A 20,324-nucleotide genomic window follows, 5' to 3' on the forward strand; every position below is an offset into this window, starting at 1 on the left:
AGCACAAGACCTCCGGCTTTGCGTCAAATCTGAGAGGACGTCCCTAGCCGAAGCTAGGTACTCATTTTCATTCGAGTCGAGTGAGGAAACAGTTGTAAAATGCATTTCTGAAGGGCACAGCATTGGAGCCTGCTAGGGGTTCGAACCCAGAACCTTTGGATTCTAGGTCAACAAAACTTACCACAAGACCACCTTGATATTGCTTGACTTCTTAGATAAAGAAAGCTCAAGGGTTTGGAAGATGTTGTTTTGCATAGAAATGACATTTATTCAGATCTGCAGAGGATAAAATGGTAGATAAAAGCAGTTGATTTAAAATCACACATAAAACACTTATAATAATAATAGAACAGCTAACGTAAACACTTTTGTTTGATAAAAACTTTTCATGCTAAGAACTTGCAATCCAGCGATATTTCATAACTTATAGTTTCATTGATTGCAGTAGACACTTGGTCTACGTCTTCATTAATTACTGTTACTTTGGTCTCAATAACAATTAAATGTGCAATATACTATGTTCTCCGATATGCTTAAGCAAAGACAATCTATATATCCTAATGGTAATACTTGTATAAGTATAGATTATCACAATGTCTCAAGAGACCTTAGAAATTTGACTACACGTATTTTCGGAATAAGACTTCTTCGGTGTACATGACGCCTATTGCTGTGATTGCTGTGAAGTCATTCGGTGGTTCGAAGACGTCCTGGAGAAAAAAAAAGAACCAGCAACTTAGTATATCCATTGATCTTCATGACAATAAACGACAAAGACGATGTTTCGATTTGAATGGTCCAAAAATATACTTAAAAAAGTGAATTAAAGGACAAACGATACGTCAACCCCTTCTCTTTAAAGTCTCATACAAAATCGGCTCCTGCAGTTCAAACAAGCCGATAGGGGGACTAAAACCTACACCACTTTATTCCTGCCCCAAGAGCTATCTACCACGCAAAAATCACGATCATAGCATGTACAGAATACGAGATAGCAAAACCGGAGCTGCCACTGCAGTACTTTTAAAGCCGCTAGGTCATCATTGAACTTGATCTTCGGTTTTCTGACCCTTACCAACCTACAAAATATAATAAGGATCTAGCCATAGCTCCTCCGCCATAAAGTGGCCAAGGGCGCTATACGCACTAGCGAGCGACTCGGACGCAGGGATCAACTCGGGAGCTTTATTACACACGTCATGGCGGATTCCAAGATGGTCGAAGGAATAAAGGAACACCGTGAACACGTGATCCTAACATGACGTCATCTGTCATCATTAACATAAACCTAACATAACTATATGGCGTGATTCACTTTTTCTCTTTTCAAAACTTGAAGTGGTGATAACATGAAACTCTCATTTACGAATGAAAAGGGATATGGATCACGGAATATGCTAATCCTTCCTGTAACATGTAAGGATGACCAAGTGTCTTAACGACAATGGGACGAAAACAGTTTCTCTACTACTTTTCTACCATTTCTGTTTAACGTAAGGATGATAACATATCTTAACTGAACTTGTCTACTCTTCTACTCTTCCTGTTACATATATAGACGATATGAATCTGAACTACTTTCCTGCCCTTCCCGTCACATATAAGGGCGATAACGCGTCTCCTCTATTTGTTCTATCCTTGTAAGGAAGATAATATGTCTTAACTACTTTTCAATCCTTCCTGTTACTGTGTTACATGTATGGACAAGATGGTCTTGATTATTTTTCTACCCTTCCTATTACATGTAAGGACGATAACGTGTCTTAACTACATTTCGATCCTTCCTGTTACATGTATAGATACTGATGTGTCTTGATTATTTTATCTACCCTTCCTTTTCCATGTAAGAACGATAATATGTCTTAATTACATTTTGATCCTTCCTGTTACATGTATGGACAATTGTGTCTTAATTATTTTATCTACCCTTCCTATTACATGTACGGATGATGACGTGTCTTAATTGCATTTTGATCATTTCTGTTACATGTGTGGACAAGAGTGTGTCTTAATTATTATATCTACCCTTCCTATTACAAGTATGGGTGATAACATGTCTTAATTACTTATCGATCCTTCCTGTTACCTATACAGACAATAATATGTCTATTACATGTGCAGTGGGGATGATAACAATATTACCTTTCTACACTTCCTGTTTCGTGTAAGGACGACAATGTTTCTCTTAATTACATTTCTACCTTTCTTTTTCATTACAAATAAAGGCGATAAAGTTAACATATGACTAATATCAACTAATAAACTGCATTACGAAAATAGTAAACATTGGAGCTAGAAGAATATCTGTAATTGGAGTGACTAAGTGTTTCGTCTTTCTAACCTATGTTTCTTCTCCAAGAGGGTTAAACTAAGGAATAAAAAACTCTGTGGTCTGTCTTACTCATCTTCGTTCAAAGGAATTGTGATAATCACATACGTACATGTTGTAAACATTGTTTCAATAAAATTCTGTAAAAAATGATTTCTAATTCTAGTTGTGTCCCCTTCAATGATGCATTTTGCTATGAAATAAAGTTCTGTGGGTGAGTTCTGAGGTGACCTAGGTTTTGACTTAACAGTCTTGGGGGTGGTTCAGGCGGGGGCCGAACTGCTGGGTGGTGGTAACCTGGAAGGTCAGGTGCACGAGCCGGTAGAGGATGGTCACGTGGGTGTTGACGGTCTAGATGGTCAGGTGGAGCAGGAGGACAGTCACGTGGGCTCTGGTATAGCAGCTGCACCTGTAGTGTGTCCAAGAGTGCGGCTGCTTTTGGGGAGCTCTGGCATTTTTCCTGTATCTGCAGTGTGTTGGGGAAGGGTGGCAAGGTCTTGCATTCCTCGCTCACCCGAAGTGTGTCAGCATCCGTGTTTGAATGTTGGCCTTCCTTCACCTGTGGTGTGCTGGTAATCCCTTGTGTGGGTGAATGCTGATAAACTACCACAGTCTGTTTTGTTTCAGCTTCACCTTCAGTTGGGGAGCACTGATGTAATGGCACTGGTGATGGCTGGGTTTCCCCCTTCACTTGTCTGTTGGCATCTGCTGATGCTGGTGATGGCTTGTTTTCTCCCTTCACCTGTCTGTTGGCATCTGCTGATGCTGGTGATGGCTGGGTTTCCCCCTTCACCTGTCTGTTGACATCTGCTGATGCTGGTGAAGGCTGGTTTTCTCCCTTCACCTGTCTGTTGACATCTGCTGATGTTAGTGAAGGCTGGTTTTCTCCCTTCACCTGTCTGTTGGCATCTGCTGATGCTGGTGAAGGCTGGGTTTCTCCCTTCCCGTGTCTGTTGACATCTGCTGATGCTGGTGAAGGCTGGGTTTCTCCCTTCACCTGTCTGTTGACATCTGCTGATGCTGGTGAAGGCTGGGTTTCTCCCTTCACCTGTCTGTTGACATCTGCTGATGCTGGTGATGGTTGGGTTTCCCCCTTCACCTGTCTGCTGGCATCTGCTGATGCTGGTGAAGGCTGGGTTTCTCCCTTCACCTGTCTGTTGGCGTCTCCCGATGCTGGGGTGTCAGCTTCTGCTGGAATGGCTGGGATTGCACTGGTTACATGTGAGTCATAAATGGTGTGAATAGGTCTACCAAGAATAGATGGCGCTCTTGTATAACCGGTGATATTGAACTTGTAGTCAGTGTCCCATGGAGAATCCTTCACTCGTTCACTTGAGACTGGGGGAGAACAGGGTTTCACTGAAACTGATGGGTTGATGTCTGACTGGGCAGGGAACGTGACCATGTGAAAGTCATTGGGCACTGGGTTGGTAGCCGTGTAGTGTTGACGGGTGAAATTGTCCGAAATGCAGTGGCTATGTGGATGGGGGGGTTTGCTCAAGACTGGATAGGAAGATATGGATCCGTCCTGGAAACAGATCTGTCGAGTGGCAAAGTTGATGGTGAGACCATTATCTTCTAGGAACTGTCGCCCCGCAATGATAGGAGATGCTAACTCAGTTACCACGAAAGCAGCAAACTTCAGTTGTAGCTTCTGTCTATGAAAAGTGGCTTCACACACACCGAGGATACCAGCTTGATCTTGTACCTGAGTGGTGCTCGCAATTATGTGAAGGCGCAACCGGTTTGCCTCATCTGCAGTGATGTTGTTAAACTCTTCCCCCGAAGCTAAGCGAATAATCACAGACTGTTCATTGTGTAAGGCTTCAAGGTGTGGAGAGGTGCGAAGGGTGACCCTTGACACTTGCCGGTGCTGAGCGAAACTACTTGGCCTAGCAGATGGAACTGGTTGTGATATATTTCTGAGGTCTTCCTCATCAGAGTAGCAAGCTGCATGTGTGTTGGTGGTCTCCCATGTTCTTGTCAAACTTGTGGGTATAAAATACTTCCTATCTTCTTCGGGGAGGTAAGGACAGGTACCAATGAAGTGATTATATGGTGTCCTACCTGCTTGACTACAAAGAGGGCATTCTCCGTTGTGATTCTGGGGCATCGTGCGTTGTGGATGCACGGAATTTCGGAAACTGGATGAAGTTCTGTGTAGTTCTAGCCCACCAATGTCAGAGAATTTTCAGGCTGTGTTGACAAGGTTGTGATTTGGCTCACAGTCACAGTAAAGTCCGGGTTGAAATGCGAATCTGGGTGAATTAATCCAGTCACGAATAAGATCAGGAGTTCTGGGCAAATTTTCTGCGGATGTGGAGCGCCTTCGCCCGCTAGAAATTCGTCCCCGCGGTGAAGAAATAAATTTTCTTTGATGGCGGCTTCGAGTCCCTGAAACTAGGTCGTCCCGGTGGTATATTTCGTTGAACTTCGGGTTGCACAATTACTGAATAAACGGGATATGCGTGAAGTACTTGGAGTCACGAATACAATCAAAGCTTCTGGTATTTTTTTTTTGGAATGTGGGGCTTCTTCGCCCGCTAGAAATCCGTCCCTGTTCTGAGGATTGAACTTCTAGACGGCGGCTTCGAGTCCCTATAACTAGGTCATCTCGGCGCTATAATTTGTTTGTTGTTGTTGTTGGAAATTACGGCAAGCACACAACGGAAGATCGAATCCAAATGTAATCGTATTACTGGTCAGATCAATCAACAAGGTACTTGCCTTCCAGCTGCGAGTTCAGGAGATGATTGGAGTAAGGACTCAGCGGTATTTTTCTCGAACGAAAACAGAGTTGGCTCAACTTTGAGCAAATATTACAAGATGGCGGCGCCTCGAGCTCTTGTCACCCACGTGGGACAGCCTGGGGCCCGCAGAACTGGGAGAGGAAATGTCTTCTGGTTGCCGATAAGGTCGTTCTGGTCGACTCCCTGTGTCTTCCTTCGCTCCATAGACCTTTCTGTTTGGGTGTGGCGAAGTTTGGGGTCCAGGGATGACGTGTTGACCAGGCAGTACCCTCCAAGCTGTCAAAGAAGTTAGATTTCCCGGTTTACGCCATGCGCGGTGTCTTGCTCCGGTTGTAAAGTTGCGACCCGGACGCTCCGATCCCTTGTTGTTTTCGGTGTGGATGGGTCTTCGTGAGTTCAGAAAATCCTAACGCTGCCAACACGCCATAAAGTGGCCAAGGGCGCTATACGCACTAGCGAGCGACTCGGACGCAGGGATCAACTCGGGAGCTTTATTACACACGTCATGGCGGATTCCAAGATGGTCGAAGGAATAAAGGAACACCGTGAACACGTGATCCTAACATGACGTCATCTGTCATCATTAACATAAACCTAACATAACTATATGGCGCTCGAGTTATGCTTGCAACCATAGAGAGATAAGTAGACACATAAGCGGCACCGAAAACACATCCTTTCTTACCTCAAGATCAGATAGATCTGCTGGCTTTGCGGTGATCCCGGCAGCTTTGATAGCAGACGACAGAGACATGGTCGGGTCTGGCTTCCTTCTCGTCCCCAGGGGTGTAGAGCGGTATGATATCTGCGGGGTCTTGGTGAACCGCCCTTCGAAGGCACTCATCACACCGCGAGGCGTAGTCTTGACAGGTGTGTGCTGGGTAGAGTGGAAGGGGATCGGGCTGATGGCTTTGGCAACAGGTGATCGCATTCTGGGTGTTTTCAGACCGGACGAGAGAAGCTGGTGATGCGAAGGCATCCTGTCACTGCCCTTTCCCATCCTCTCTACAATCGGACTTGCAGAGAGCTTCGCGTTGGTGACACTACTTGTTCTGACGCTTCTGATGTGGTTGTGGTACGGTGTCCTGGGACGTATGTGCCAGGGAGACCTCCTAGGTGTACCTGGAACTCCAGCATTGTCAGCAACTATGAGAAGTCTGGGAGAATTCACCGACTGTGCAGTAGAGCCTTGTATACCTGTGGTGGACAGGTTGACACCGAGAAAGGCTACGGATCCGCCGGCAAAAGCCCGCGCACCCATAAGACTTCCCAAGCCGACCATAGTGGCCGTCCGACCCGCTCGCCCGGCCTGAGCTACTCGTCGAAGTTCGTTATTCCTCGGACTCCGACGTGGGGTGGCGCTACGTCGACGCAAGGAAGGAGTGGCGAGCCTTCTCTTCGGAGTTTTTATCGGTGTAGACAGAGCTTTCAGTGTAGGTTTTCTCGGTGTTCTTGTGGCTACGGCCAACAGCGCCCCCTTGCCGCCCGGTGTCGCTAGTGCAGTCGCAGCGGTGACGTCAGGCTTGTTTGTAGGGGTAGAGATCAGTGGCGGCAGCGCCGTGTTCTTGGACGACCCACAGCCACACCCTCCTCCACAACATCCACCCCCTCCCCCTGACGTCACCTTCTGGGGAGAGGGAGGCTGTACATTGATGGCAACAGCGGCCGTTCCTTGTTTCATGTCGGATGACGTCTTTTTGACAGTTACCTCTTTCTTGGCCTTCCTCTTGTGTTTAGTAACCTTTGGAATCCACCTGAGCAGAAAATAACAACAACAATATGACATATCAGTGGTCACATTTTTTTCAAGAAGAATTCTTGTAGTATAGTTTAGTAAATCATTTTGAAAAAGCACATTATTTTATGTGCTCTACTATCGACAGATTTAAGACGTATCTAGGCCGGCTAGTCTAGGGAGGCCATATGTTATGAGTGTTCGAGACATGAAATAAAAGCTAGCACTAAAATCAGAATGGGACAACATTAAACATTTCACATCTGATTTAGGTTTCAATGCATATTATCAATGAATCAAGACCAAATGTTTTGGAAAATCGAATACACTTCCCCAGCTGCCTATACTGGAAAGTTTAAACAGGCTACTTTGCCCTTGATGGGGTTATCTGGGGGTTTATTAAACGAAGTTGAGGTTAGAAGTTTTGTAGAGTATACTGACCTATTAGACTTCTCTCGTTCCAGCTTGGGTGGAGTGACAAGCCCCCCGACGACGCACGTTCCCAGGGCAGTCTTACAGGTGACGTCCAGTTTCCGGCCTGCCGTCACGGACTGAGCTATCTTAGCAGCCTCACAGGTCTGACACACTAGCCTCGTGATCGGAGTCGCCTTCTCGTTGTTCTCCTCGGGCGCTTCCGTCACGGACATGTTTTTAGACTCGGAAGACAGGCGTCGGACGGCTTTCGGCTTGCGCTTGGAGGCCTTTGCGATTGGCTTCACTACATGCTACAAAAGACAAAGTTATGCTGAAAATTCAGACTTAAACAATCAAAAATGAAAGAAACGTGTGTTTTGTATAATGTCGTTCACGGTTCCGAGTGCGCATGCGTTAAGTCAAAAGTGAAGGCCCTGACTTATAAACAGTTCTTGTCTAAAATATGATTTGTACAAGTCCAGATTCCGTCAGTCGGTTTACATAATAATGTTTGACGTGTTTTATTGATGTTTTACGAGCCTTTACCTTTGACCTTGCGCATGCGTCCTCGGAAGATTGAAAGTCTTATTTTCTACAGACGTGTTCTGAAATGTGAGAAAAGCTCAAAAACGTTCCGACAGTAGATACTGAGTCCGTAATTTCGTTTCCTTGTTCAGAAATAATTGAGCACTTAATCTACGAGGTTTGGTCGTTAATTCGACGAGTCAACTCTTTGTGCTGGAGACAATTTTTTATTTTTCCGTTGTATAATTTACCGACAGAAATTAACTTTCGTGCTAATAGCTAAGCACGTGTACAACAAACGTTATCGTAGCACAACCCTCTTATTGTGTTCTTACCTTGACTCTGCTGTGCAGGCCATGTAGAAAGTCCAAGGCAGAATGGAAAAATCTCGAGGAACGACTCATGGTGGAGTCCGCAAGGTGGCGCTTTCCACTAACTCGCCAAACTGCAAAACTAGCACAAGGAACGGAATGTAACGAACCCGCAATCTGAACAATACACGTTGCGACCATTTTGGACAATTTGTCCCTTACATTATAATTTTAGACTCGACTCTATCGTGTGTTCTGAGAATGCTGAATGCTGCAACTTCTTTCTTTGCTGATGAATATCTATTTGAATCCGAACAGCAATATCATACCAGCAGGCCGACATGCATATGCATGCAAAAAACAAACGAAAGGTAAATTACACTATGATTATATACTATATATCAAACACATGAAAAAGGTAAATCGGAAAATGTCAAAATTTGGTTTCAACTGCTCGATTCCAAAAAATTTGCAGTGTGTTTGATAGACCACATGGTACGATTATTTAGGAAAAAACAATTTAAGACAACACTACTAAGAAGATACCTTTGACGTTCTTTAGCCTTGAGGAGTAGAATATCACGAAAAGCAGTGCGTCTTCTTTGATAAAGATGACTTTGCGCAGAAAAAAGATCGACTTCTCGCGTTCTGACGATACGTGACACTGATGGCGTCCAAAATGGCGGAGTCACAAAGTTCTACTGCGCATGGGCAAATGAGTCCAGGTGTGCATCGTATGAAGGTGATTCTAATCCTGATTTGCTGAGCCTGATAAAGTAATTAGCAAGGTCATCTAAGGACACCGGGGTGACCTGAGGTGAATATTGCACTCCGCACTACAACTATAATAGCGTATGGTCACAATATCCTGGTTTTGTTTCAAAACAATTAAAAATGAAACTGAAGCAAAATCAACAATGGATGGTTTTATCAGGATTGTATCGGATGTAAAGTCGTTAATAGAAGAAGCTTTATTGACACAACAAAAAGTACAGTGACATTTGTACGGTCTAGTACAATCTACAAAATGGGAATACAAATAAACCATACAGACGTGAATACCTAATATTTTGATACAGCCGTGCATGTCAGTACATTTTTTTAAATAAAAAAAGCAATGTTCTAAGAATTTATCTATGGTCAATGTAGAGAGCGATCCAACTAGTATTTGTCACAATATAACAATGCTAATGTATACGTACAACTACCGAATCAGGAAATCAGACTATATATTAACCTCCTTGTATAAAGGAACACTTTTGTGACTTCGGATATTCGTCGACTGGGAGATACGCTATAATAGGATTAGGAATATACTTTATTATTAGAATTATATTCTCGAGTACAATCTGCCTACACATTATGAACCAACTGGAGAAGTCGTTTTCTTTGAAGGCATCCAGAGCATTTTATGAGGCTTGAAACTTGAATAAGAAAACTCCAATTTTTAGTCCTTCCTACACATAGTAAGTTTCAGTAATACTATACCATTACATATCGACATAAAAGGAGCAACGATACGATGTCGTTGTGTGGTGAGAACTGATAGAAAATCCAAGCCCTAATAGACTGATCCTGACTGTCCATCACAATTAGCGGTTCGACCAGTGAGAAAGTGACTGCATGTCCGTCAAATATTTGCATTCTTATGTTTTGATTTTGCATTTCTACGTTTTGACGGAGGTGGGCGGGGCTGTGGTACCGGTCTATTTACACTAGGCGCGTGAAACTAAACGATCACCATGTAGCTTATATTTGTGGCGCTTTTGAGTACTTTTGATAAGAGATCCGCACGCAAATGTTGTAAACAGTAGCATTAAATGTAAATTTCATACAAATTACAGCAACTAGAATATTTCCAGTTTTCAAGCCTCTTAAAATTCTCTGGGTGCCTTTAATCAATAGGGCGGTACGTAAGGGTTTGGGCAGGGTTTCTGACAGTACTTTGGTACGTTGAGAATGCCCTGTCGTATGGGCCCCACGTGGTAGCTGTACTGGTTGAAGGTGAGGGAATGACTACTGACTATAAAGGGATGCACGATCGGTATTGTCTGCCAATAACACGGGGCGCCGCTTTCACCCATGTACCACCTGAAATATTAAGAAAAAAAAACAGGTGTATCAAATATTAATCTACATGATATTCATTTCTCAACATTTACTAACATCATTTTCTCTATTAGAAGTTATGGTGCAGTTTATGCGCTGTGAACTATAGCTAGATTTTACGACAAATTCGTTCGTTCGTTTGTTTTTGTTCGTTCGTTGAGACTCTGGTAGTGCCTAGTGGTACATAGGGCAGCAAGTTTCCTTGCTGTTTCAGTACTAGGGTAATTTTCTACAGGGAGGGGTTGCTAGCGCTTTCCTTTAAAATGCGTGTGGCAGCTCCTCGAACACGGGGCCCCAAATTTACGTCCCTTCCGAAAGACGGGTACAGCCCCAACCGAGATGCATATGCCCTTCCCATGATTGAACCGGGGTTTCCAAGTGGGCAACTAATTGGAACCAGGAGTTCAACCGTGAGGCTGCTACCAGTTGAGCTACAGGGCATTGGCTTATCAATAAATGGTGACGTGTCATCTTATCCTAGCCTCTACCAGGCTCCAGACGTGGCTGGAAAGAGTGGAAATTGGGAATAGGGGAGTTGGCCAGCCGACACGTAGATACAATTTGCCGACGTGTCAAATTGTATCTATAGGTTGGCCAAGTCCTCTTTGGCCGACTTCTACTCTTCCAAGCCAAGACTGGAGCCTGGTAGAGGCTAAAATTATTCCACCAATGTCACAGCAAAGTTTGTTTGTTTGTTTATCTGTTTTACTAGAAATACATATCGCCTGGCGGCGCTTTTCAAAGATTCCTGGGTGGTCCAACCCCTTACATGGTAATACACAGCAACAATAAAAATGTCAAATGATAACAAGTTATACAGGAATAAAGATTGACTTGAAAATATAACTATTCATCAAACAACAGAAATCCTGATTAGATAATAACTGAAATAACGATAACGTAATAGACTAGAAATAATCCTGAATCAAAACATAATGATGGAGAATCAAAACAATGAACCAAACTTGAATGTAAATTAACAAGAAGCCCACTTACTGATCAATAGGGTACTTCTCTGGTGGTATGGACCAGCCGATACACGCCGTCCCGTTCATGGTCTCGTTCCCATTGTTGGTCGCTTGTGCCAGGTTGGTCTGAGACATCATGGTGCAGCCCTCGGCCGGTCCACAGGCCCGGCAGCACTGCCGATCCCCGGGATAGTGCACGTACATGTCTGTGTTGTTCACGTAGAGCAGGCGGCAGTCGCCATGGGGATCCGTGAGGTTTAGACCACGTCCCTATAGACAAAGTCACACGTTTGAAAATACATGCACATGTACGGAAAACTAAGGGACTGTACGATTTTTAGCGCGGGGTGACCTTGTGCAAAGACGCCTGGAAAGAAAAATATTTCCAATGCCGGGGGGGGGGGGGGGCGTCTAAAAATAAATTTTTCCATGGCTCCCCTTCCTCCGGCGCAATTTTTAAGGCCCTCCCCCAGGCCCGAAAATATTCTCGATAACGGGATGCTAATAACGAAATATCCATACATCATATTTTCTCCCATGATCAAAATTCAATGGCTGTGACAGCTTAACGCGTTGTGTTTGGTGCCAATTTTACATCTTCAAATGTGTTTCGGACTAGCCTGAGTGTCCTAGTAAGTTTACAGGGGCTCCCATACTCTTCTCTCACCAATGGTACAATGTATATCTGTCCGGATGTACAGAGCTAGTTTGTACTGTTAATGTTCAGTACAATCCTTGTGTGTTACGCCATATGTGTACGCAATACAAACAAAAGTATACATGGGATCCCCGATAAGCTGACTAGGATGATACTCATTAACTAGTTCGGACATCTTGGCTCGGTAAATATGTGAGAACGAGAAATCATATTCTACTAGTGAATAGAGCCCAGCCATACGGTCTTGTCATCAGTACTGACCTGACAGAAAGTGTTGTTCTGCCCCTGTAGGTGATCATGTCGGGCCCGCTGTGAGGAGTAGTCGTAGTACCACGCACCGTCGTTTTCAGTCGTTATCGGCCTTGTGAAGACGTTGAATTCGTTCTCGTGAAATCTCACGGAGAAGCTCGAAGGCCAGGTCGGGGGCTTTAAGACACCGTGTACGCCCGAGACGCTAAGGACTATCCATGTCGCTACAAGCAGACCTGGTGCTGTCCTTTGCGTATATTCCATTGTGAGGACAGTATTCGTCTTTTTCAATGACCCACTGGCCCATTCAGAGATCACGTTTTTCTGTATCTCGTTTGAGACGTGGACGTTTGTCCCCTTACCTGTGGAAACAATACAAAGGTTCTCAGAGCAAAGGTTGGTTCATTATGCAAATTTTGCTTCGCGGTGCGTGTATCTAGGTATCCTTATGTGTAGCCTCCGTTGCAGTCCTTCCCGCATCAATTTCCAATTTTTCCGCTGTAGACCTGTGTCCGCTGCTGGGGAAGGACTGCGTTTTGTAGCGGACACAGGTCTACAGCGGACACAGGGGCACGGCAAATACGGGATCCCAAGCAGATGCGCGGCGCCCCACACCCCCCACCCCCCAAAAGAAAATTGGAAAAAAATTGCTGCGGGAAGGACTGCAACGGAGGCTACCATATGTGACGGTGCAGAAGCATCTTAACCTTTTGTAATGTCAGTCCAAAATCAAAGTATTGTATCCGTTTTCCTTTAAATATGTTTCATACGAAAAACGTTTCTAAAGAAAGTATAGTGGAAGAGAAGGCGCTTTGTTTGGCTTCTCTGTACATGTTTAATCCACGGCCCAGTACAGTATGACCTCAGCAAGATCGCACAGGCTAGAGTTTGGACAAAACATCCGCGCACTTTGGTCTCTTACCTTTTTCTCTTTACTTTACTTTATTTGCTTAGCCATGCCACATTAGACTCAGGTCATCAGAACCACAATATTTCGCTCTCGTTTAGAACGGACGGTAACAAAACTGGCACATCTTTAACATTATACCACAAAGAGCATTATCTATTTCAGATAGACATAAAAACACGTACTGATATCAAGCAATTAAAAACCTTCATTTCGTTTCTCCCCTTTTTTTGTAGGGGATCAGTTAAGACACTGTGTGCGTCCGAGACGCTAAGGACTATCCGTGCCGTTACAAGTAAAGTTGGTACTGTCCTGGATGTAAATTCCGTCGTGGAGGACAGTTAATTTTCTCGCTGACCTACTTGGAGATCAGTTATCTTGTTTGAGGCGTGGACTGTTGTCACCGTACCTATCCACAGAAGCCCTGGTCCCCAGAGCAAAAGTCCGATCAGTATCCAAATTTGTTTCTTCTTTATTTGTTAGGCGGACTGCAGATAGCCTTGAGGATAGGCACAGTATAGAGGCACCTTGATCTTTTGAAAAATCAACCTTAAGGCGAAGAATTGAGCCTCTTTTTCGTTAAACCTTATAATCCGATCCGAATAACTGGATAAACGCAAGGTTCAGTAGGGGAAAGGCCCGATACGGTTAACAGTGGAAGAGAAGGCGTTTTGTTCCGATCGGCCGACACCTTTGTTAATGTTTAACCCACAACCCAAAATCACTTTACCAAGGCCCAACAGTCTTGCCTTTTCTTTATAACACCCGCAAGCACTTTGGTCTCGGCCCTTTTCTACGAACAAGAAGAAAATCGAACTCACAACGTACATGTATGGCAAGAATACTTGCACCCCAATAACAAACTGACAGGAAGAACATATATGTGGCAACTGATGTAAACAATTAAAAACGTTTAATTTCTGTTTTCACCTTGTAATTCCAAGTACAAGGATAGAAGCCTTCTGCTTTCTCAATTCCTGCTACATTTGTTAGATTTATCATTAAGCATTACAATTTAAATCTGTGCATCTTCGTTATGAATATTTTTTTTTCAAATAGCATTATTGGCAGCTTTTGTGAAGGTATTACGATTTCCATGCAAATAGCGTCAACATTTCAAATATGTTGTCCCTTATAAGCCCCGCTCTCACTGGACCTGCGGCACGCTGGCGGCGTTGCTGCGGCCGATAGAATTGGCAAAGCATTCATTGAATTTTATCGACAAAAAACGAATCTACATCCCCAACGGGCACCGGTGCAATTGGAACCGTAACATTAGAAGGTTGAGTAGCTCCTTAGTCCCTCCATTCCTAAGAATATCTTACACATAGCCCAAAGTTTACCCCATTATCAATGACAAAATACTGGGAGTTTCCATATCTTTGACTTTTGTAGGAATGTTAGGAAAAAAACTACATAAAATAAATGAAAATCTGTAAAGGCTACAATTAACAGCAATAAATCAAAAGAACATATCAAAGTCCTACTTTTAAGAATTAGGTTTATTACATAATAAATGCAATATAACATAATAAATGCAATATAAAAGGACATGTTGGCAGCTCATTACTTTAAGCAAATTGTGACCTTTAGTCACTGATGAAAGAGAGCGGATGCTGTTTGAACGTCTCACTGTTAAAAATATTTATTCAGTTGCTTGAGTAACTGTCATTTCGGCGTAAATCGTGACCATGTTGATTGGAATTTTCAGAACTGTTTCTCTAGTTTCATTCTTCACTATCACTCTCTTCGTTCTCCATGTCTAACTTTTCCAGTTCCAGATATCTTGCAGGGATCCGCAGTGGATTCAAACACATGATTTCTTCAGCTTCCTTGGTGCCTCCATCTTTAGAGGTTTGTGTCTTCCCGCCTCCTTGTGTCTTGTTACTGGTGCTAGATGTTGAAGGCTCCTCGGTTGAGGTAGAAGGTCCTCTTGGTGCGTCCTCACTTGAACTCTTACTGGCTAGAACGTCCGCTGTAGAAGCTGATTTTGAGCTGCGGCCACGAGAGGTACTGGCTGTTTCAGTGGGATTGGTTTGTGTTTTTCGTTTTGTGTTTGATGTTTGTTCTGCAGAGTCATCTGCTTCGTTGCGGTCAGTGGACTGAGGGTCACAAAGATGAAGATCTGTAGAAAAAGGAAATATTAAATTCAACAAGACAAACAAACAAACACGCTGATTACAATTATACCTCTATGTTCACGGAGGTAACAAAAGATTGCAAATACAATGTATCACCTGATTAGAGCAAGCAATATTACATTTTACAAAAGCTGAGATTACATGTAATATTAAGAATAATTGTGTACAAAGAGTCTTTCTATTCAGTGACTTATCAAGCTGATGAAACTATTCACAGAGCCATTTATACCCTGTACTCTTTCCTATAACTATACTAGTTTCTAAAACTTGTAGCCATGAAATGATATGGTAACAGAGGTCCATTTTATATGAAGTTTGAAAATTGGTAACTCTTGACTGACCCTCCCTTGTGAGGTTGAATGGATTCTCCCAGTGTCTGTCTGGGACGAAGGACCTCTTCAAGTCGTGGTATCTCCCCTGTAGCCATCCCTTCAGCTGGGACAGGTCTGTAGTCTTCAGTCGGTCAGCCAGGGACTGGAGAAGGTCCAGAACAACTGCAGAATCTGGAACAACAAGTGTACATTCATGATTAGATATGGTAGGCCTCAAAATTCAGAATAGGATATAGGCGCACTGGTCTTAGTTTAAGGTTAAACAGGTCACTATGGACAAGATTCTTAATGCTTGTGACAATGGGGGAAATTATCAAAGAGATCACACAAAAAGTGGTCACATTGGCCAGGTGTAGAGGTGATCTCTTGTAATAGTAATAGTAAATGCTTTTGTTTGATGATTTCAGTGCTATTGTTTGTTATATTGAGTTTGTTCTGTACTATTCCTATGTTTAATTACCATTTTATGACCTTTATTTATTATCTGTATGTAAGGGCTCCCTTGGAAATCAGCTGCTGAGTCAGCTGAAGGAACTACCCTAAAGATGAATAAATAAATAAAAAAAGTTTGACTGCACATAAGGAAAAGGGAAGGAAAGTGATCTCAAACCAGTTTAGCTCAAATAAACTCAATGAACAGATGAGCTAATCTTCCACTGGTCGTGACAGAGAAGACGGATGCTATGTACAGTATTTACAGGTTTATTGTACCGGAGAAATTCCCCTAGCTATTTTCGACAAGCACAATGAACAGTGGACCACGGCTTAATGTCCCGTCCTAAGGACTGCGACCCTTTCCGGTAGCATGCATGTCGGGTGGGCGGCACAGCCGAGATCTAACCCTGGGCTTCTAGTTCCAGAGGCAAGATCGCTAACCACTGGACTATGCACGCTACCTTTGTATTGAACAGTCTCAAAGGGTATTAGACAACTAGAAAACAACATATTTTACAACATACCGAGAGGTTTGAGTGTTGGAGGGGTGGCATTCCTCAGGAGACAGGACAGGTAGTTATAGATGGCAGGGTAGTCAGGTGACTCAGCTGGCTCCTCCAGGTTAGCTGGCTCCGCAGCTGCAACAGTCAGCACCTGGAGTGATGGCACAGAACAAGTTCAGCTGGAAAATGCTTTCATCATTTTATTATGCCTTTCTTCACACTTGCCACCAGTTGGACCTTTTAACACAAAGGGAAGTTCATGAAATCTTTATCTATTATTAGGCTATACATTGAATTGTCACCACTAATATTATACTGTGATATGTTTTGTTTAAAAAAAAAATTAGTTGGACTTAAAGGCAGACTGGAAATGTGGGAAATACAGGAAGCCTGCAAGATAATATGAAGAAAATTTTCAATTCTGTTTTGAATGTCGGATAAAAAATTATAGGTCCCTTGCCACTTGCCAGTGGTCAACCAAAAAAAGGTCAGGATTGGTAGGTTTTTGCTAGGGTCAGTCCGGTAACTGGAAACACTAGGCCATTAAAAAGATTAAATCCCAAGAACATTTCCCAGGCTTTTACTGTAGCAGGTACAATTTGAAGATGTATGTCACACTGGAATAAATAGTTCATAACCAATGTGCTTTTCCATGTGTTCAGTAACAAGGACAATGTAGGCAGTACCATAGACTGTGTGTTCAGTACCAAGGACAGTGTCTTCAGTATCATAGACTGTGTGTTCAGTACCAAGGACATGTAGTCAGTATCAAGGACAGTGTAGCCAGTACCATAGACTGTGTGTTCAGTACCAAGGACAGTGTGTTCAGTACCAAAGACGGTGAAGTCAGTACCAAGGACAGTGTAGGCAGTACCATACTTGTACATTGAGGAATCTTACCTGTGAGAACGCCTGTGTGCACTCAGGTGGGACCTCTGCCATCAGGTCACTACAGGTGTCCAGCCAGGTCTGATGGAACAATGGGAAAGATAATTGTTGTTTCACATCAGTGGCAGAGTGTTTAGCCCCAGAACCCAGAGATACTGAGATATCCGGGGTTCCCTGATTTGTCCTGTTGATGTTGTGCCCTTGGGAATGGCACTTTACAAGACTTTCCTCACTTCAATGAGGTGAAAATGAGTACCTAGCTTCGGTTAGGGACGTCCCTCGGATAGGACGTTAAATGGAGGTCCTATACTTGAGGAGAGCCACACCTCAAGTACGTAAAAGAACCCACCACACTTATCAAAAAAATAATGTCCTGATATGCAGCTTGTACTCTTCGGTACAAACCGGGTGTGCAATACAAACAAACAAATACACTCAATCTGATAACAATGAAACACTAATACTAAATATGAACAAAAGACTGAATGGGCTTCTTTAGAGTGTGAGGAACTTGGCACTAACCTCTATGGGTGTTCTTTCTGCTTCTTTGTCACTTCCCATACCTCTACTTGCAAGAGTTTCTGCACAATTAACATAAGAAAATACATGTAATCTAACACAGAACAACCCTCAGTCATAAGTGTATGTATGCAAATACAATGTAGGTAAGCTGTGTGACTTAAGGGTAGAATGTTTAAATAACTCATTAATGATATCCTAAAAGCACTGATTAATTATTATGGACTAAGATTGAAAAGGAAGGTAAATATAACAAATATTGCAAGAAACGGCAGCCAATTCAAGTAATGCATATATCATATTAAGCTTCTACCATAAGTCAGACATAGATAGCTGGATATTGGCAAGCAAAACCTGTAAACATGCATGTATAATTCAATACTATAAATACCTGCTCTTTTCTTCATCTGTATCATGTATTCTTCGACCTGTGGTGAAAAATATGATCAGAAATATTGTTGAGAAGCAGTTATAAAATAAAAACCACCTTGAACGACTAAATTATAGCTGTCAGTCATGATATTCTACAAGAGAGAAGAGATAAATGAAATTAAATTAAAACCAATCAAAGACAAGAACACAAATTAACTTTATCTGTTAGAATAGAAACTACTAACTGTACATGTCATGATGTACATGATATCTATATAAGACAGGACTCATTGTACTTGTGCCCTAAAGCATCGAGAAAGCCACACACAAGGCAAAACTAGTCTGGATATGGGCTTGAATAAAGCTCTAAACGAGAACTATGTGGCTACAGTGTCTTTTCTGAAGATGTGGTGTGAGTTTTTACTGTTGACTTGAGGTTGTCCACTACAATTTGCCTACAGTCATAATTATGTCTTACAGCCATGTCTCATCCAAAAAGAATCATTCTATCTTTTTGAATGCATGGTGGGCTATTGAAGGAATAGCAGCTTATGGATAGTGTTGTTAAATGTACTTTAAGAAAAGATAACTTTCTAGTCTACCCATGACTTCACACCAGAACCCACCTCTTCCACTGTCTTGTTCTTTACAAACTTGTTGAGGACGTTGTAGTCATCATGCCTACAGCCCCTGCAGGGAGATGATTTTTCAAAAGATGTTCATGTGTAACAACATAGGTACAACATAGGTACAACATACAAGGTAGCAATTGCAAGCGCTGGATTGTTGTTGCTGCTTCTTAAAACCACTACTTACACTCCATTTTCTCCCTAGCTACCGCGAAATAAAAACCACGGAAACTTAAATCCATTTACAGTATCTTGCTTGTATTGCTTCTTGCATTGCAGCAGCAGAAGCAGTTATTCAAGCAACTGAATAGAATTTGGAAAAAGTCAGACGTTTCACACAGCATCCGCTACCTTTTGACAGTGACAGTCCCTGAGGAAAAACGGTGGATGCTGTCTGAAACATCTGACCGGTCGTTTCCAAACTTTATCCAGTTGCTTGAATAGTTGTTACCTTGCATAAAAGTAAGGTGTATTTAGTATATTTATCTCGATATAATGCAAAATGTAAATACTTAAGTTTAATCATGAAACTATCAAAGACTGTTGATACAAAAATGTAGATTTACCTTTTCAATGCGCTAAGGATCCTTTTCTTGTCCTTCAGGGTCCATTTAGAAGACAAGTTCCTTCTCCTGTAGCTGGCAGGTGCGCTGTACACCCGCCCCTCCACTGTCTTCCTCTGTCTCTTTGGTGGCTTCATGTTGGTAAGCTGTTCTATTGGCAGAGTTGAAAAGAATGTGGTCAACAGGTTTTTAGTTTTACAGGTTTGCTTACAGGTTTGCGTAGAAAAACCTTTGTCGGATCCGTTGGGATGTGTGGTGGCCGCCATCTTGATTTTGTGACGTCGCTGGGTAGGCATACCATTTCAATGGGAGGGTTGTTTTTTGGGGCTGCTAGCGTTCTCTCTATAACTATCACACATTCAACTCAAATAAAAATTCCATACCAAAGTCATATTTATAAGAAGACCCCGTAATCGCTAAACTAACAGAGCAAACCTGAAGTATTATAATATATATTGTAGCACAAATACTTAACTCTAGTTCTATTTGTATTTTGTCATGGACAATACTCCCAAGTGGAATACCTCGGGGTGGGGGCCCGATAAGACACTGGCTAGCTATTCCCTGGGTTTCCGTGAAGGCAAACGAAACTCCAACGTAAAACCAAGGAGGTTAAAATAGGATTTAACCTCCTTGGTAAAACCATCCCCCTCCCCATTTCCATTTTCAACATCACACAGTATAAATATGCTTTGGCTGAAACTTTAGTAACGTTGTCAATACTGTCATAATAAAAACGATGGATTGGATGATGACCACAAACTCGTAGCGAATAAACAACGACGAGTAACAGACTAACCTTGTCAACTTTTCAACTTTTTCAGCACTCGGCAGCCATCTTGCTTCTAAGGCTCATGGGGCGCTCTTAGGGGACATTTCTCTATACTACATGATTGGAGACGCTGTTTTAGAAAAAAAATGTATTTTTTCGATATACAAATACCGCCAGCTAAATAGACATAGTCTACAACTTATCAAGATAAAGAT

The 20,324-nt window shown here is 42.7% G+C and overlaps 3 protein-coding genes across 4 annotated transcripts; all 3 read right to left on the reverse strand.

The window, feature by feature from the left end:
• Nucleotides 1-244: 244 nt before the first annotated feature.
• LOC136436493 (uncharacterized) lies at nucleotides 245-8,762 on the reverse strand. 2 transcript variants are annotated; one of them, XM_066430508.1, is made up of 5 exons: nucleotides 8,611-8,762; nucleotides 8,089-8,198; nucleotides 7,256-7,539; nucleotides 5,765-6,833; nucleotides 245-710 (listed from the first exon to the last, which is right to left on the reverse strand). In XM_066430508.1, exons 2-5 carry the CDS (start codon nucleotides 8,155-8,157, stop codon nucleotides 621-623), a joined length of 1,512 nt encoding a protein of 503 aa, XP_066286605.1. In that variant the 5' UTR covers nucleotides 8,158-8,198; nucleotides 8,611-8,762; the 3' UTR covers nucleotides 245-620. The 2 variants fall into 2 exon arrangements, with proteins under 2 accessions (XP_066286605.1, XP_066286597.1); XM_066430500.1 differs by having other exon boundaries at nucleotides 8,089-8,206.
• Nucleotides 8,763-9,020: 258 nt separating this feature from the next.
• Nucleotides 9,021-12,427, reverse strand: LOC136427895 (uncharacterized). The gene is made up of 3 exons (XM_066417118.1): nucleotides 12,061-12,427; nucleotides 11,170-11,411; nucleotides 9,021-10,155 (listed from the first exon to the last, which is right to left on the reverse strand). The coding sequence occupies exons 1-3, from the start codon at nucleotides 12,310-12,312 to the stop codon at nucleotides 9,963-9,965; spliced, it is 687 nt and encodes a 228-aa protein (XP_066273215.1). The 5' UTR covers nucleotides 12,313-12,427; the 3' UTR covers nucleotides 9,021-9,962.
• Nucleotides 12,428-14,439: 2,012 nt separating this feature from the next.
• On the reverse strand, nucleotides 14,440-20,211 carry LOC136436507 (uncharacterized). The gene is made up of 9 exons (XM_066430522.1): nucleotides 20,137-20,211; nucleotides 19,341-19,488; nucleotides 18,772-18,835; nucleotides 18,165-18,201; nucleotides 17,777-17,835; nucleotides 17,267-17,335; nucleotides 16,388-16,517; nucleotides 15,438-15,599; nucleotides 14,440-15,080 (listed from the first exon to the last, which is right to left on the reverse strand). The coding sequence occupies exons 2-9, from the start codon at nucleotides 19,472-19,474 to the stop codon at nucleotides 14,683-14,685; spliced, it is 1,053 nt and encodes a 350-aa protein (XP_066286619.1). The 5' UTR covers nucleotides 19,475-19,488; nucleotides 20,137-20,211; the 3' UTR covers nucleotides 14,440-14,682.
• Between the last annotated feature and the right edge of the window lie 113 nt (nucleotides 20,212-20,324).

This window comes from Branchiostoma lanceolatum, chromosome 1, assembly GCF_035083965.1.
Source record: "Branchiostoma lanceolatum isolate klBraLanc5 chromosome 1, klBraLanc5.hap2, whole genome shotgun sequence".
Lineage (NCBI taxonomy): Eukaryota > Metazoa > Chordata > Leptocardii > Amphioxiformes > Branchiostomatidae > Branchiostoma > Branchiostoma lanceolatum.

Bases quoted from the DNA above. Each gene is read 5' to 3' on its own strand.
- LOC136427895 (XM_066417118.1), bottom strand. From the start codon at position 12,312: ATGGAATATACGCAAAGGACAGCACCAGGTCTGCTTGTAGCGACATGG. The intron at 11,412-12,060 runs GTCAGTACTGAT...CTTTGTCTATAG, and splicing joins AGAACAACACTTTCTGTCAG to GGACGTGGTCTAAACCTCAC. The intron at 10,156-11,169 runs GTAAGTGGGCTT...TTAATATTTCAG, and splicing joins GAGAAGTACCCTATTGATCA to GTGGTACATGGGTGAAAGCG.
- LOC136436507 (XM_066430522.1), bottom strand. From the start codon at position 19,474: ATGAAGCCACCAAAGAGACAGAGGAAGACAGTGGAGGGGCGGGTGTAC. The intron at 18,202-18,771 runs GTGGGTTCTGGT...TTTTCACCACAG, and splicing joins AGAACAAGACAGTGGAAGAG to GTCGAAGAATACATGATACA. The intron at 15,081-15,437 runs GTCAGTCAAGAG...CTTTTTCTACAG, and splicing joins ATTCAACCTCACAAGGGAGG to ATCTTCATCTTTGTGACCCT.
- LOC136436493 (XM_066430508.1), bottom strand. From the start codon at position 8,157: ATGAGTCGTTCCTCGAGATTTTTCCATTCTGCCTTGGACTTTCTACAT. The intron at 6,834-7,255 runs GTCAGTATACTC...TTTTCTGCTCAG, and splicing joins GAACGAGAGAAGTCTAATAG to GTGGATTCCAAAGGTTACTA. The intron at 711-5,764 runs GTAAGAAAGGAT...TTTTTTCTCCAG, and splicing joins CAGATCTATCTGATCTTGAG to GACGTCTTCGAACCACCGAA.